A 17,527-nucleotide genomic window follows, 5' to 3' on the forward strand; every position below is an offset into this window, starting at 1 on the left:
CCTACTGTATATCAATAGGTCAAATTTCTAAATTATTCTGCTCTTGGAGTTGAATGCACGTGTATTATTTGGACCTCTGTGATTTGAGTTAAAAAAGGAACATTTATAATAATTCTGTTGTCCCAACTTTTTCTTGATTTATGAAACATATTGACAAACAGTTGCATAGGTTTTAATCTAGCAGATACTGTACTTACATGACTGGAAATATGGCCGCCAATTTAACCGACTTGTTTTAAAGAGGCTTTCTATTCCATACTTTCCCATTCTTTTTCCTTTGTAAACATACACTAGACGGATGTGTATAACTGGTGCACTCATGTCTTTTGCAGTGAATCTTACAGGAGCTCTGCGTTTTTAAGAGGCAATTTTTTTTCAACCGCGGATGATTTTCATTCCCACTCAATTCGAGGCTGGGGTGGGCGATACACAGCATCGTCTGCGATAATATGGAAGGTGTTGTTTTAATGATGTGCAGTCTGATGTTATCAAGTAGGCTACATCACCAAATCATACACGGAGTGCATGCACATTAATTTATTAGTCTATTAAAACTCAATATTCCAGGCATTCTAAATTGTAGACCGCAAAAATGATTACGCTTTTTATATTTATATAATTTCATGTAGGACTAGTTTTCAGCAGATGCATGAACACATTTAATAATCATGTTAAAGTTCAGTAAAGCCATAAGTGGCTTTTCAGAGATAATATTGCTTGTTTTTGCTAACGAAAATAGTTCCGAACAAAGATCACAGCACTGTTTTGCGTCTCTGAGCAATGGACGGTATTTACTTATCGAATGAATTAGATTTTTTATTTGATTGAGATCGGTTGAAGCTCAATGACTCACTTATTAAGATTCACTTGCTGTCACTGGCTTCTTTTATTTTTTTAGTTTTAAAGGGGTCATACAGTATGATGCTTTTTTTAAAGATCATTATTTTGTTTATTTGGAGTAACAGTATATGTTGCTTTCATGTTCAAAAACATTATTTTTCAAATACTGTACATTATTGTAGGATATCTGTATTTTTACTTGAGTATGACGTTCAGGTACTTTATACTCCACTAGTTCTGTCTGAAGGACCCCTTGCATTATGCTTAAGGTAATATCTGGCACTGTTTAGATAAGCACATAGTGTTTACCCAGTGTAAACATTTTGTTTTGTATGTAAACCATTTACTTTTAAAATATTGCATTGTCAGTGTTTTATATTTAACTGTTTAGTTACCAGTGTTTGTTTTACACTTAAATGCACTCTGTGCTTCATCTCCGCTGCCTCCTCAATTCTTTAGGTCATATAATAATCCATAATGAATTCATTTGAAAATCCAAGTTTGCTTGCGCATGCTAATTTAATGATTTTTGCTGTTACTATTGAAATGCAGAGCTGTGGTGCACAGTTTGGATGGAGTATTGAAGCTGAAAGCCCAGAGTTTTTCTTTAAAATAGATAAATGAATAAAAGATTGATAAAAATAGCCAGTTTATATTAGAGCCTCTGTAACAGAGGACAGTTAGTTAGCTGCATGGGTGTTTATTTTTAGCATGCTAGCAGTTTTAGCATGCTAAAACCATTTTTAGCATGTTTGAGGGGGTGTGCATCGCATGTGTAGCCGTGGGCTGACAATTTGTGAAGGTGACAAGGAAAAAGTCTGGAGAGAAACAGTGGTCGAGAGTGAAGAAGAAGGGGTGAAGTCACTGTCATTCTGTGTTGGGACAGATGATGGCTCCTTTCACAACCCGAGATGATGGTCACGAGCTCAAGCCTGAGGCACTGGCGAAATAAGACGCACACCTCTGCTGAAACATGAGCAGCTTGGAAATCCATCTCTTGAGGTCAATGACAACAGTATTCTTTTCCGACTTATTCCTCTTATCATCCTATTTTAATCTTCATGTCTCTTCTTGTTAAGATACTCCTCAATTTAATGTCTGGACTGCTTTAATGGTTTGCATTTTTGAAGCTCGAAAGCTCCAGTCTTATATTTTTATATAATCTCTTTCACTCAACAAGCAACCAACTCCTCTGTCCAGATGACGCTGTGTGTTTCTGTCTATTTCTGTCACGTCCAATCATCCCAAGCTGTTCCCCTTCATCTTGCTAGTGTTTAAATGTTTATTCTGCTTCTGCGTTATGCACCGTTATATACACACACCTCACCCATCACAAAAAGAGAGCGGAAGATATCCCCTGTCTGTGGCTAAATGAGAGGATTATCCCTTCATTATAGTATACCACCGCTGCCTCTGAGGCAAACAAACCTTTTTATTTGCCTCAACCTCACAGGATAAGCCATGTTAATGTCCCGAACACAGATATGTATTACAGTCAGTGTGACAGGCATATTAGGAACACTGTTTTAACATTTTTGTTGTTCTTCTAACAGCCTGTGGAGAAGGATCACAGCCAGCTGGCTTGGAGTGGCTGTTCCAAAGTAAATCCGAATGAAACCGCAGGACAGTATTTGAGGTGTAATGTGAGAATTAGGATATTGGATTTGACAACACGGGAGCAGTGACTGCATGGAATATTTTCCACAGTCTAGTCGAAAACCTGTCATCTTGATCACCTGAACATTTTTGTAGTGTTATTTGGTTTGAGCATCTGGGTTCTTAGACTCCCAAAAGCAGGGTTTTAGGTTTGCCTTTGATCAAAAGCCAAGCAAGGGCAGAGCCTTTAGTTTTCAACACAGCATCTAGATATTCGGCGGCACTAAAACAACTTTCTTTAAGCTCAAGAATAGTAGATGTATGGAGTTGCTTATGCTTTATCACTGGCCTGATGCTTAGCATTTGTCATCCACCCATCTAAGAACAGGACTTGTTTCTAGTCATATGTACAGAGGGCTCCAGACTAAGTTTAAAATGGTCGCATTTGCGCCCAAAAGAATGCATTTGTGAGTGAGGTTTTTGCTGACTTTGCCACTGGCGACTTAATAAATGTATATGTTCTGATTTAAAAGCGTGCATGTAATGGCTTTGTCCTGATTGTTTTGGGATCACATCATACTGTATGTTATGTTGACATAATTAACTGAGACGATGTGGATCAAAGTTTTAGTTCCTCATCTCTGCCAAACACCAGCATTGATGGCACACCTGCTAAAATTGGGCTCCAGTTGTGGTAACATGAAAGAGATAGAAAATGACAAAGACGTGCATAAAAGTGCAGAAACGTCAATATGTTTTTTTTGTGTGTAATTTTTATTGAAAACATTTTTTTTTCAGTTAGATTGCTTGCTTTAATAGCCGTGCTGATATTTTGTACAACAAAAACACAGGCCACTGGACCAAGAAGATGGTGGTCACTGTTGAGATTTGTAAACGTTAACAAGGTGTGAATGTTCACGCATCAGTCTTTGGATGTTAAACACATTCTGTATTGTTATAAAGAGTGAGAGCATAGCTCCATTGATTAGTCGAGCCTGCAGGCAATTACACTGACTGTTAAATTCAATGCAGGCATACAGGAAAGCTAACAGTTAAATAACTGAAACAGCCTAGCTTGAATTTCTGCCCATTCAGCAGGCTGTCACCTCATGTGGTGTTTACTTGTGTGTGTGTTAATACTACACTCTCCCCCTCTCGGTTTACTTTCATCTTTCTCTCCACGCTATTTCTGCTTTATCTCATCCCGGCTGTCTTTCTTCTGTCCTCTCCTCCCTTTTTGGTTCGCTCACTTCATTTTGGTTCCATTCGGGCTTCAATTTGAATGCATTCAAAGGGCCTTATTGGCAGGGAAGATAAACATTTACTTCAAGGAGCCGGGGAAGGCCAACACAAATCAAGCTGTTGACGAACTCAAACACAGGCAGCCCAGGATTGACGGCGGCTTTAGAGATGAGCCTCTTGATCTTTAGGTTGACTTGTGTCTCTGTTTTGTGCAGCCTATGCATGCACACACACACAGCAGACCGGAGTCTTTTTGGCTCCATTATGCTGCATTCGTCAAGCTTTCAATCTTTCTCGCCCTCCTCTTTGTCTCCCAAAGCCATTTCTGATTCTGTTTCTTCTGGCTGCATTCAATTCTCTCGGCTTCTCTGTATTCTGTCGTGAGTTTTCTTGTGGGGAATTGTTTTATATCGCAGCGTGTGGCCTGTGCCGAGGTTGTGCCACAAACAATCATTATACGTCACTTTGATGGACTGGGTTGTAAAATATCTGTCATGGTCTAATTTTGTACATTTTTGATTTCCCCAGTAATTCGTTTACTGTTCCATTTGTGTGCGTGCTCATTTTTCCCTTCATGCACCTCTTCTGAGATTGCTCTATCTCTGAGCAGCGTATGTGAAATATCACTCACATGGTATTTTACTCATGACATACACTCTCAGAAAAAAAGTTACAAAATTGTCACTGGGGCGGAACCTTTAAAAAGGCACACCTTTGTACATAAATAGTCCATATTGGTGCCTTAAAGGTACATATTAGTACCTGAAGTGTACATATTAGTGTTTCTTTTGAAAACGTACATCTACATTTTCCTCCTTGACTGAAAAGCTTTGCAAATCCACCCATTGTATGCTCATGTTATTCGTCTGTATACCATCCCAGAATTACTATGCGAATCAATGTTAAGTAGACAAACACAATAGACCAGATACCTTAATATTTTATTTTTCAAAATGACCATTCTGAATCATCCATCATAGTTTTAAAAACGTGTTTTTTGGTTTCCAGTTAACAACCTCAGCTAGTCACTGCAACTGCTGCAAATATGTTTACAAGTGCTAATAGACAGCAATGTACTCTTTTGCAATGGTCCTGAATATTTTATTACATCCACAGCATCCTATACATCATATTATAGCACTGGGCATCGATGTGTGAATGGGAATATATAGCTATGCATGTATGTGTGTTAGTGAAAGGCATTGAAAAAATAGATGTGATATGTTTAAAAGTGGAATGTTTTTGCTGCTTGTGAACCAAAATGGTGAATGAGGAAGCCTTTAATCGCGGGTGGGTGATGCAAGTCATGGACAGAGTGCTGTGGACAACAGCCAAGTTCAACAAAATCAGGGACTACGTCTGGAATGGAATAATACTATAAAGTTTACTGAAAGTTGTGTATTATATACATGTACGTGAGATTAATATTATTCGGTGTGCCATCTTGCAGCATTGTTTTCACATTTCCTCACTATGTTGCAATGATTGCAATGAATGATGTATTAAAAAGTTGCATATTTAATTTAACTTCTAGTAATATATAGTTATCTAGGATGTTTTTGGTTATTTTATCGTTATGTTGTGTTTTTTTTTTTTGACCTATACACTCTAAAAACTGCTGGGTTGAAAACAACCCAGTTTGGGTTATTTTGACAACCCAGCGCTGGGTTATTTTAACCCAACCAGTTGGGTTATCATATTTAACCCAGCCTGCTGGGTTGCCATTTTTTATGGTTTAAAATGACTATATTGCAGGGTTTCAAAAACCAGAGCGGGTGTTTTTTATCACTGTATTTCAGAAGGAAAACTACTGTATTTAGAAAATGTTCGATATCATTTCGCATGTGCTTGATAAGGCAGCATTTGTGAGCTCAGCACCGCTCTGCAGCCGTTACCGGAGAAACCTACCTCTCCCATAGACAGTAAAAGAAATGGACACAGCGACCCCATTGGAACTCAATTGAGACAAGTGAAGCCCATTTTTAGGGTTTTTTAGCACTTCCGTTTCTGACGCGCAGACTCAAACGAAGCTTGACGACGTCAGCAACCTGTCTGACAGATGTAAATCTTCTAAGTGGCTGTGCGCAAACTGCCATCGTTAATCTTGCAGAGACGGCGAGCTTGAGCGGGGAGTTCTTTGGCGTGAGTGAGCAGGAGTAAGTATTCTGATTAATTATTTTGTATAGTATTTTAAAATGTAACGCCAGTACGCCATATTAAGTTAATTGCCTGCGAGCTTCTCCTCCTGTCTGTACGGTAATGCGACAGAGAGACGAGTGGTTATGACGCAATCGTTAGCCTATTTTTTACAAAAACTGTTTATACGGGGCCATAATGTAACATAGAAGGTAATGGAGCCCTTTATACATTGTCGTGTATCTTTAGAAATAAATAATGGACAAACAGAGTCTTTAAACACCTCAGATGTAAAGTTATTCGCTGTCAAAGTGATGCCAAAATGAATGGGAGTCGATGGGATGTTAACGCAAGTGAAGTTCTGCTAAAAGATGGCAGCCCTCGCCCGACTTCAACTTCCGGTCAACTTCATTGGGGCCTGACCTCTCCCGCTCTTAGCGCCTCCTGCTGGCAGAACATAAACTCGCAGAGTGCAGCCATGTGGGGAAACAATGCATTTCTACGTTAAAATTAACCCAAATTGAGCTATGCATTAAACCTACAAATGTTGTTCATTTTAAATATCACTTTTACACACAAATAATAATTATCAAAAGGAAAATAATTTATTAAAAACAAGAGAAAAGTCAAAAAGTAACATGTTAGAAGAAATGCAGAAAAGGATGGCATTAACAGCTACAGAGTTCATAAACAAAGCATTGAACATTTGATGAATATAACTTAAGATCAAATTGGACTTTGTTCAATTATATATATTGTATAAAAATATACGAAAACACATACAATAAATTTACAATTAGTTAGGTTCTTTACCAACTATTCTGGCATGACAGTACACAAATAAATCACAACATTAACTTTGATATTATAACATTTAACAGACGCGTGTGTGTGTGTGTGTGTGTGTGTGTGTGTGTGAAAGAATGTGAGCAGGTGTATGAATGACAGAGTGTAAACTCTTCTACTAAACAACACAGAAAAAGCATTTAACTTTTTTTTTTTTTAACAAATTATACACTTACAGTTTGTTTCATAGTCCATTAATACAGATCATGCATCACGGTCAATTTTCATGATCTCTTTAGCATAACTGATGTAGTCATGAAGAAGCCCCATCAGCACAGCATGTGACATCTTCTACATAATCCAGGGCAGCGTCCTTCTTTAAAACCACCGCTGCATCAGTTTAGGGGAAAGAAGATTCTCCTCTCTGACCAGGATTCATCCCAGTCACCACCTGCTCTTCATCAGTGGCCTAAGAGAAACACATTTGAAAAAATTAAACATTTAATTAAACTATCCATTTTCAGGTAGAGGTGTATTCACATCCGTAAGGATAGGTAAATAATCGGTTTTAAAGTTTCAACACTTTGTGCGGTTGTTTAATGTCTCAGTCCACCACAGCGCTCCAGGAGGCTATAATGGCAGCACTAGTGTGAGGACATGCGATATTGTTTGAATAAATATTGCTTTCAGAAAGCTTCTTTACTGAAACATTAAAACAGACATGACATTCACATACCTCACAATATTCATGTACGTGGAGGGCTGCTCTTCAAACCGTTAGTTCACCAAATAATTAAAATGTTCATAATTTACTCTCCCCATGTTTTTCCAGACTCATACAAAATCTGCTAATTTTTTGGAAAACGTATGAATATATTTAATATTCTCTTTTTGTGTCCTCCATTGCTGGTCTGGGAGACCAGTATTTTATTTTGAACATACATGTTTGCTATCATATAATTTAAGATGTATTCATATATAAATATCAGAATTTACTTCTACAATAACTCTATATTTATGAAGCTTGAAAATACTGATTATCTAAACTATAAATGGATTAACAAATATTATGAGAAAACTAAAAATATATTAATTTATGTTGTAAAGACAGACAAAAGTCTTATAGGTTTGGAATGACTTGAGGGCAAGTAAATGATTTTTTGTGTGAACTTTACCTCTAAGAGCGAAGACCAAGAATGATGACTCTCCAAATCAGACAAGACAACTCCAAACTTGGGTTTGATTTCTGCAATAAAAAACACAGACATCAATGGTCTTAATGAAATGAGCAAGTAATCACACTGTTGTTGCATCAAAATGTGAAGTAAACCGGCAGAAGACAACAGAAAAATTTATTTTCTAAAAATAACTTACATAAAATCTCAAAGGAATGACGCTCTCCCATGTCTCTTGCTTTTAACATCTACAAAAACAAAAAACAAACATTATTTTACTCTTAGTAAAACACAACAACAACTGATAACATGAAATTATGAAGTTTACTTGCCTTAAACGATCTTTCCCTCTCTTCAGAAGAAGCTGAGAAAACCACCTCCTCACACAAGCAGACTTGTGTGTCCTTAACTCCAGTTAGTTTGAGTTCTGCAAAGAGGGACATCAATGGTTTCAATAAAATATAAACATATACATACATATATATACATACATATATATACACACACATACAGACAGACATATATATATATATATATATAAAATCACACTGTTTTTGCATCAAAATGTGAAGTTAACAGGCAGGACACAACATAAACATTAATTTTCTAAAAAAAAAAAAAAAAGTAATAACTTACATCAGTCTCAAAAGAATGAAGTTATCTTGTCTCTGGATTGCAACATCTAAAAAAACAACAACATTATTTTAGTCTTAGTAAAAATAAAGATAACTTGATGTTATTCTGAAGTTTACTCTCCTTAAACCGTCTGTCCCTCTCTTCAGAAGAACACCTCCTCCTCATCCTCACACAGGTCTGTGATTCCTCACACAAACAGCTTCTGTGTCTTTAACTCTCAGCGCGAGGACAATGAAGATACAAGCTTGACAAGTCTGAAATATTACATGTAAAACATACTTTTAACAGTTACCACTTCAACAGCCTCAAAATAATTATGCTAGTCTTTACTATACAATGCCGTTTCCTTTAGGAGACAAACATACATTCAGTTTAACCGCGACAAATTCACATGAGCGTAACCGTGACCATAACCGTCTGTTAACGCCTCAAAAAGTACAGATAATGTTAAATCTTATGTAAATATGACAAAATACATTCACAGACGTTATATTAAAAGTACATCCTCCGTTCAGTACCGTTACATGAGGCAGTTAAGACCTCCGTGTCTGAGGCGAAAACCGCGTCCGTTTTTTTTTAAAATATATATATATATATAACGTTAAGCTCCTTTGTTTCCGCCTTTCATAAAACCTTCCGCCTTTCATACAACCGGGTAAACAATAAAAGATAACTTTACATTTTGAATATTTACTTACCATAGTCTTTCACTCGCTTCTCGCTTCTATCACGCTGAGAAAATGGCGGCTGCTCGCACTGGAGACGTACGATCTTGACGTGACGTGCGTGCTCTCCTTCACGTCCGCGTCCTCAACCCAGACCCGCTGGGTTAAACATTTTTTTTTTTAAACCTTATTTTCAACCCAAACTTGGGTTAAAACATCCCAAAGTCCTATCCAACGGCCTCAACCCAGCAGTTGGGTTGAAAAAACAACCCAGCGTTTTTTAGAGTGTACAGTAACTTTAACATATCGAAACAAATTCTGACACTGTCTTTTCCCCTTTTTTTGTCTCTCTTGTTGAAAAGCATAAATAAAACAATTTAATGCAATCTTTAAAAAAAATCTCCCTTTTTTTCATTTTGTACAGTAATGTTTTGATGTCCATATTCACTGGTAGCATTTAACATTACAATGTTATATTTTTTTGTATTTGTAGTAAATTTTTATGTAGCCAAAATCATCTATATTTAGGCATATCAGACATTCATTGGCTACTGGCCATAGCATGAAAATCATTATCTGCTTGTTGATAACAGAGAGAATTTTAATATCGTGCATCCCTAGTTTCTTTCATTAATTATGTAGGTCATTTGATGATGATGTCATTCTCATGTGTAGTTTGGTACCTGTCCTCCAGGTGGCGGTGCAGGCAGCCAGACGACCGTTCTCCATGAGGAGCAGTGGAAGATGCCGGCTCTGCCAGCGCTGCTGCTGTCGATTCACCTCCTCTTCCTCCTCCTGCTGTTGCTTCTGCTGACCATGGCCCCGTCCTCTCACAGCCAGGCGCCCGCTCTCGCAGCTGTCAGGATGGGTGAGAGTCCACCACTTCCTGTTAGAAAATGCACAAAAGTGCGTCTTTGCATCATCATTCACTTTCTAGGGTGTTTCTAGGTATTGCAAGTCAAAAAGAAAACCTCCTCAAAAAGCAGCATAATTTGAGGTATCTTTCATTTCTGAAGCAGAAAAAGTGTTGGGAATTGGCTTTACCTATGCAACTGTGGCACCAACCTAGTTCAAGTTTTAATAAAAAAATAAAACACTTTTTATTTTATTCAGTTGCATTAATCTCTTAATAACCCAAATGTTTTTTTGTTTTTGGTTTCTGTAATGAAGGCAGCAAGAATCAACGTGAAGCCCACATTTAAAGTGTCTTTGAAGCTTGTTCTTGATTTAATTTTTAAACCCATCTTCTGAAGTACTGGGCTTAATCTTTTTCAACTAAACACCTGTTATGCAGAACAGAGAGCGTGAGGAGATGATCACAGATAAGTATGTTAGGATAGTTTTACTTCAATTTTCTTTTCAAAAATACGATTAATCCACTTTGAATCCGTTTAGAGCAGAGTTCAGGCAAAATTAGACAATATTATCGGTTTCAAGCAGGAGACTTTTTCAAAGTGTATTGTCCTCGGCTGTTGCTTCACAGCATTTGACTGATTGCTGCAAGCATCTGCCTGTTCATCTTGATTATTGCCAACAATAAAGCATCAATTAACCTCTGGCAAGCCTCCAAACGAAACGCGCTCAATAGCACAATCTAATCAGTTAACATCACAACATGGGACAGTCGTTGCAAACTTGTTTCTGTTCAGTTATGATGGCTCCATCTTTTTGCAATAACAAACACAACTTCAGTCAACAGCATCAGAAAAATCGATTAAGTTCCAGAGCAGAGTCAAAACACAGAGCTTTTTCTTTTTTCCTCTTCAGCTGCTATTTTAGACGATCAGTCAGCGTGTGGACGTGGAGAGCGGTTGGCATTGGCTCTGGCCCGAGAGAACATCAACAGTTTGATGGAGGGTCCGGCACGAGCTCGCGTGGAGGTCGACATCTTTGAGCTGCAGAGAGACTCTCAATACGAGACCACAGACACAAGTGAGTCCAACAAACCGACTACACACACACACTGGTACTCACATCAAACTGCATTCACAAATTTCCCTTCTGTAATGTGAAGTGTTTTGAATGAAACTTGAATGAAAATCCAGCAGGAACAAATTGTAGGGTGGGACAAGATTTAATTGCAATTTGATTGGCAAATGTGAGGATGCTTTTTGAAAGGAAAGTCAAGGCTGAAGGTCAAATTGGCATGATTTCTTTTTGTATTATTATTGAATCTATTTTTATTTGCTATTATATTATATTATATTATATTATATTTAGGGCTGTCAAAAATAGCGCGTTAATTAGTTGTTTGTCGTTAATTACGTCAAATTTTTTAACGCATTTCACGCATGCGCAGTGTGACAAATTATTCAGGTCAGGAAAGTCTCGTCGATCTCTGAATTCTCAAGATAGTAAAAAACAGAAAACACAGAAGAAGCTTAAGGTTTTACCCCAGTTACTCTCAAATACATTCATGCCAAGCTCGATAAACAGAGACGACTTTGGTAGTTGATACGCTGGAGCTTCTTCCTGTTAAAGCGTTCTGTGTTTCACACTGCGCATGCGCAGAACGCCTACATGCAATGCAGCGAAAATTACAGCTGTTTGGAAAAGCATATGCATTTTTACTTGGTTTTACTGGCACTTGAAGCCTTCAGAACGTGAAAATATCGATCCTAAAGTATTGTGGCAGAGCAAATGAACACCTCCCAAAAACAAGAGTGCCCAGAATGCAGAGGGCGCATGTTTGTGTTTCTGAGTACATTCTTTCGAGTTTCTCTATGCATAATTTCATAGATATGTGGCTATATTTAACCACTGGTTCACCTAAAACTCTTACACTATCTGTAGTTAAATGGCATGGTTTGATATAGTGCTCAGGTAAATTTGATCTAAGTAAATGTTAAACTTTTGAAATTCAGGAAAAAAAGAACCACATATTGATTGAAAATTATGTATCTGTGTCCTGTTATTTATCTTTTGGTATGCATTTCAGAAAAGAAATGGTTAGGATTCAGGTGTAATTGCAAATAGTGATTAATCATGATTAATCCACTGAAAATTCTGATTAATTTGATTGAAAATTTTAATCATTTGACAGCCCTAATTATATTATATTACAGATTTCTCCATTATTGTTAATGAAAATGTAAAACAATGTTTATATATATATATATATATATATATATATATATATATATATATAAAATATATATATAAAATATATAAAATATATTTTCAATGGAATTTGAATTATTAAAACTGGGCATTTTAGATGATGCTTTTTGAATGAAAAGTCAAGGTTTAAAGCAGAGCCGATCCTCTTTATACGCAAAGTACACAAGCTGCATAGGGCCCCAAAACACCAGGGGGCCCCCTTGCTCTCAAAAATGTATTTACTTTTAATTAAATTTTTTAATTTGGCCAGCGGTTATGAAAACCGATTATGTCGCCCTTTCTACGTATAAACCATTCAAATCATGTAACGTGAATGTCATACAGTGTCTTACTCGAAACAAAAGAGTTAAAAGCGTACTGAGCCATGGAAGAGACACAGTTTCTCAAGCTCTTTCTGTGAGCGCGAATCGAGATGTTTCAAAGACGTTTCATCCGTTCATAATTATAATATTATTCATTAATAGCTATTATATGACATTATACTGTTATTGTGATCACATTTAAATTAACTATTGGCAAGGTTAAATCCTGGATTACCTGTTACAGTATTTAAAACAATGCTTACATTTTTTTCTTTTTTGTCTGTTGATTAACATTATTTTCATTTGAGAAAGTTATTACATTTTGATGAAAACCTTTTTTTTTCTTTAGAATAACATGTACTGCTGAAGTCTGCACAATAAAACCAAGAACACGGGTAAAGAAAGACAAAAGTAGTCAATTTTTAATTCAGGTTTGCTTTAACCATTGGACTGAAATGGACTGATAACACACTCTCACAGCATGTGAATGTAACAGTATAAAAGATTTTCATTTGATTCAAAATGAATTGCATACCCATGTCACACATGCACAGTGCCCTGAACATTTCAATGCAACACAGTTCAAAAGCAAGCGGGAGAAAAAAATCTTTTCATCTAAATATACTCCATGTGCTATCTCTCTCTCTCCCTCATTCTTGTGTAGAATTAGAGAAGCAATCTCCTATAGGCAGAGCATAAATCTGTGTTGTGCTTATTGATGTAATTAATCAAAAAGAGCTTTGCATTGACTCCTAATTTGATATCGCATCTAGAAACAGGACACAGAACTGGATGGTGTCCAGGATGTTGGCTTTTTCTCTGTCCACTGCAATGTCTGTCTCTCTCTACCCTGTCCCTTTCTCATTCAGTCACTGTCTCGCTCTCTCTCTCTCTCGTGGTTCCTCTATTTATCTGTCTCTTTCTAATGCTACATCTCTCAGTGTGTCAGATCCTGCCAAAGGGAGTGGTCTCCGTCATCGGTCCTGCCTCTAGTCCCGCTTCCGGATCCACCGTCAGTCATATATGTGGGGAAAAAGAGGTGAGAATGAAAGGAAGCAAGAGCATTTCTTGAAATGATAAATTGACACTGCTCCTCAGCCACAGGCCATTATTTCCTGCGTGCCTTTGCTTGAAAAGCATCTCCCCGTCTGACCTAATTTCCCATATTTTCTCTCTCGTCTCCTTCCTCATGGTTAGAGATAGAATGATATATCAGCCAGGATGATTAATTGGCTGATATCTGGTTGTTTTGGTGCCCACTCATGCAAAAAACAATTTGATATTGTGTAAAATGAATGTGCATTTAATTCCTGTCTTTTCGTGCGCACCTAATTTATTGTTCTTAAATTGTATAGTCTTTAAACACATGCACTTTTAATACCGAATTGTCAACATACTGTAATTTAAACCTGGAAATGACTAAATAAAACAATGCAACCAAGATTGAAAACCGCTGCTTTAGATATTGGCATCAGCCATTGAAAACCCCATGTTGGTCAATCCCAGAATCTGTTCTTCTATTGTCTGTTCCTCTCAGATCCCGCACATCAAGATCGGTCCTGAGGAGACTCCACGCTTGCCGTATCTGCGCTTTGCCTCAGTGACGCTGTATCCTAGCAACGAGGACTTAAGCTTGGCCATTGTTGCCATCCTGCGCTCCTTCTGTTATCCCACGGCCAGCTTGATTTGTGCCAAAGCAGAGTGTAAGTCATGACAATGAACTGGCCGTTCTTTCATTCTGCTGTTGTAGATCACACTGTTCGCAGCACCCTTTATAATTCATTTCACAGCAGCCGATTCACACTGCAATTCATTTCATCTTTAACATAAGTGCATTATCCCTAGGCTCTGTGCCTATTATATGACGTTATTAACATCGGTGCCACTGCTTCAGCAAATTACACATTTTTATAAGATTAAACCTTTTATTAGCTTTACACATGTGGATAAATTTTTCTGCATTGTGATGATAAAAACGAATGATTTGCAACATTTTCTATTCATCTAAAAAAAAACTGAATAAAGTAGAATAAAGGTCAACATGAAACCAGTAGTTTGGGATTTTACCATTTGGACCCATGTTTAAAACCTGTTAACTGTCACCCGTACCCTCTGTGGGACGCCTACATTTACTTTACTATATTACAATTAAATCTAATGTAATCTTTACAAACTATATATCGTTGGAAAGGTCTAAGACTCCCAAATATATATTTTACCAATATTTTTTGTAAAAAATTATGTAGGAAAAGTAATAGATTAATTTATGACAAGAGTGCACCCTCAAAAAAAGATTTTTGTCGCCTTTTTCTCCATCACATTTTAGAAATCATCAGAGATTATATATCGACTGAAAACTTAAAATCGCCAAATTCATCCTTTAAAACCCATTTTAAAATCAGACATTGCATTACCATGTAAATGGCACATCAAAATCATGTTACAAAATGTTTTCAGTCATGAATTATAAAAATTTAGGTTTGTATCATGCACATTCAAGTCTATCTTCAAAAACGTGAGTGACACTTAACAGGTTAAAATCAGACATTCATTACCATGTAAATCGTACATCAATGTTCCAAAATATTTTCATTCATGAATTATAAAAAATGTACGTTTGGATCGTGCACTACAAAGACAATGTTCAAAAACGTGAGTGACCGTTAAGGGGTTAACTGTTAATATAGTCACGGTTGAAGGGATTGGAAACACTTGAGTACTTTGTTTCTTAATTAAAACGCACATCTGGCTTTCAGGTGATGTCAGATGACCGTAAGTGAAAATACTGCAAAGGTACGTGTTTCAGAAGAAAAGCGCTATTCAGTGCTATTCCCTGATCTGAGGGACATCATGTTGAGGATTGTGTCAACATGCAGACAAAGAAGAAGATACATTGTGTTTGTTGCACTTTGTTGACTCCGCTTAATGAGAAGTAGTCCGCGCACTAGAGTGAAACATATGCGAGCTGCTGACTACGAGTTGATCTCTCGTGACTTGCTGATGCGAGCAGCTCTCGTTTGATTGGTGTGGTCTGGGTAATGGTGCCACTGTTATATCTGCACTTATCCCATCCTTTTCCATATAATTATCACAGTCTCTGCTCATGTTAAAGTGTGAGTGAGCATTTGTGTGTTTAAGATGCAGGTGGCTGTTTGTGCGGAGTAGATGTGTTTGAGTTCTCTGCGTGCATTAGCATGCGTGGATGTGCTCATCTACACATTAGTTCCTTACCGATGTGGATGTACGGGACAGCATGGATACCACCTCGCTGAGTTTGTTTTATTTCATTTTTTTCTTTCATCACTTTACCCTGCTGTTATCGTTAGCCATGCATCTTGTTGACTGCAGTCCAAAATCAATGGAGTCACCATATGGATTTTGCGGTGGCTTAGAGCACAAATTTATGTACATACGGAATTACCTTTATTGGCTCTCAAAGTCACTTAATTCGATAGTCACTGACTTAAATACGGAGGAGCAGGGTGGAAAGAAAGGTAAGGTTTACTGCAGTTGACAGATTATAAAAGTGGTTAAAAAGTTTCAAATAGTTAAATGTCATTTATTTTGATCACAACATGACACATTTATGCTGAATGCTTATTCTGGTATGCAGTCTTTGTAAAAGAATTCTAATAATATTTATAAGAGTTTTATAATTTTTTTGCACAGACAATGTTTTTAAAATGCTTGCACAAAGGAGTCGTATAATGATTTGTGATTTTATGCTACATCTCAGGCCTGCTGCGATTGGAGGAGCTTGTGCGTCACTTCCTTATATCCCGGGACACACTCTCAGTCAGAATGCTTGATGAAAATTTGGACCCCACCCCGCTGCTGAAAGAAATCCGCGATGACAAAGTTGCGACTATTATCATCGATGCCAATGCATCAGTGTCGATACTAATATTAAAGAAGGTATGTGTGCTCATAAAGTGGTCCAAAAATCAGAGGCCAAAAACAAAATTATTATTTTATTTTTTTCTGAATTAATTAATTTTTTCTTCCAGTTTTATTTAAAGGGACACTAAGTAGGAATTACTCCCATCTAGTGGTGAAATTGTATTTTGCATTCAAACTAATTTTGCTCTCCAGCGCCTCGCTTTTTCAAATGCGCGTTGCATCTACGGTAGGCGATATGTACCAAAAAGCTTTGACGGGATGTCTTCTAATAGCACTTCGTCGAGTTTTCCTTCAGGTGAACAGGTGTGTTATTTCAAACAAACTGCAACATGACCATAAACAAACGAATGTTACAGTATGAATTACTGACTGTGGAAAACATGAAATATTGTAATTAGTAGTTATGTCTAATTTATTCGTTATATTTTCTGAATTATATGCATTGTTAGATATAAAAAAAATATTATAATATAGACTGTAACACTGACTTACCTGTCGAGAAGAAAACTGGCCACTTCAGCGTCTCTTTTGAAATCTTTATCCAGCATTAGCTCTTTCCACCTAGAAAAAGCTTCCCGACATTAACTCTTGTTTTCTGTAATCTACGGTCACGTTTCCTTTTACGTTCTATTTTTGACTGTTTTGGCGACGATGTTTTCTTCTCCTGTGGCGCGGCATATGTATGGTCCATAATAAGAATGCAATCCAGACTTTTAAACTTGCCGGTGCAGTTTCAAGCGCCTCTCACTGCTCTGCACCTGCGTTTCTGGCTCTGACCGAAAACGCGCTGTGGAAACCCGTTGGCTTAGTACTTTTTGTCCCTCTCTGCTATTATAGTTTTGCAAGATGGCGGAACTACATGGAAGCCTCCGTCGACCTACCCGTCCCATGTATATAAAGATAATAAATTCTTCATTTACAAGGATTAGTTTAAACATTGGCATAGGTATTTGTACACCATTGAGGGCATATTTATGAATAAAAATATTGATTTTAGATAATAAAATACCTAAAAAGTTACTTATTGTCCCTTTAATACAATTTGATGAGTTTCAGTGAAAGAAAATCTTGGATATTTACAGTCAGTGTATATATAATATTTTATTTTCTTTCAATGTTTTTAAATAAA

The 17,527-nt window shown here is 37.1% G+C and overlaps 1 protein-coding gene across 2 annotated transcripts in view; it reads left to right on the top strand.

Annotated features, from left to right (window-relative positions):
• The window catches only part of LOC113062406 (glutamate receptor ionotropic, kainate 5-like), a 77,701-nt gene that overhangs the window by 28,848 nt on the left and 31,326 nt on the right, over positions 1-17,527 (top strand). For both annotated transcript variants that reach the window (XM_026232236.1, XM_026232235.1), the window contains 5 exons: positions 9,771-9,944; positions 10,844-11,008; positions 13,440-13,537; positions 14,036-14,201; positions 16,235-16,413. In XM_026232236.1, the coding sequence (XP_026088021.1) occupies positions 9,821-9,944; positions 10,844-11,008; positions 13,440-13,537; positions 14,036-14,201; positions 16,235-16,413 (732 nt within the window). In that variant the 5' untranslated portion in view covers positions 9,771-9,820. The remainder of the gene's footprint in view (positions 1-9,770; positions 9,945-10,843; positions 11,009-13,439; positions 13,538-14,035; positions 14,202-16,234; positions 16,414-17,527) is intronic.

This window comes from Carassius auratus, chromosome 44 (genome assembly GCF_003368295.1).
Source record: "Carassius auratus strain Wakin chromosome 44, ASM336829v1, whole genome shotgun sequence".
NCBI lineage: Eukaryota > Metazoa > Chordata > Actinopteri > Cypriniformes > Cyprinidae > Carassius > Carassius auratus.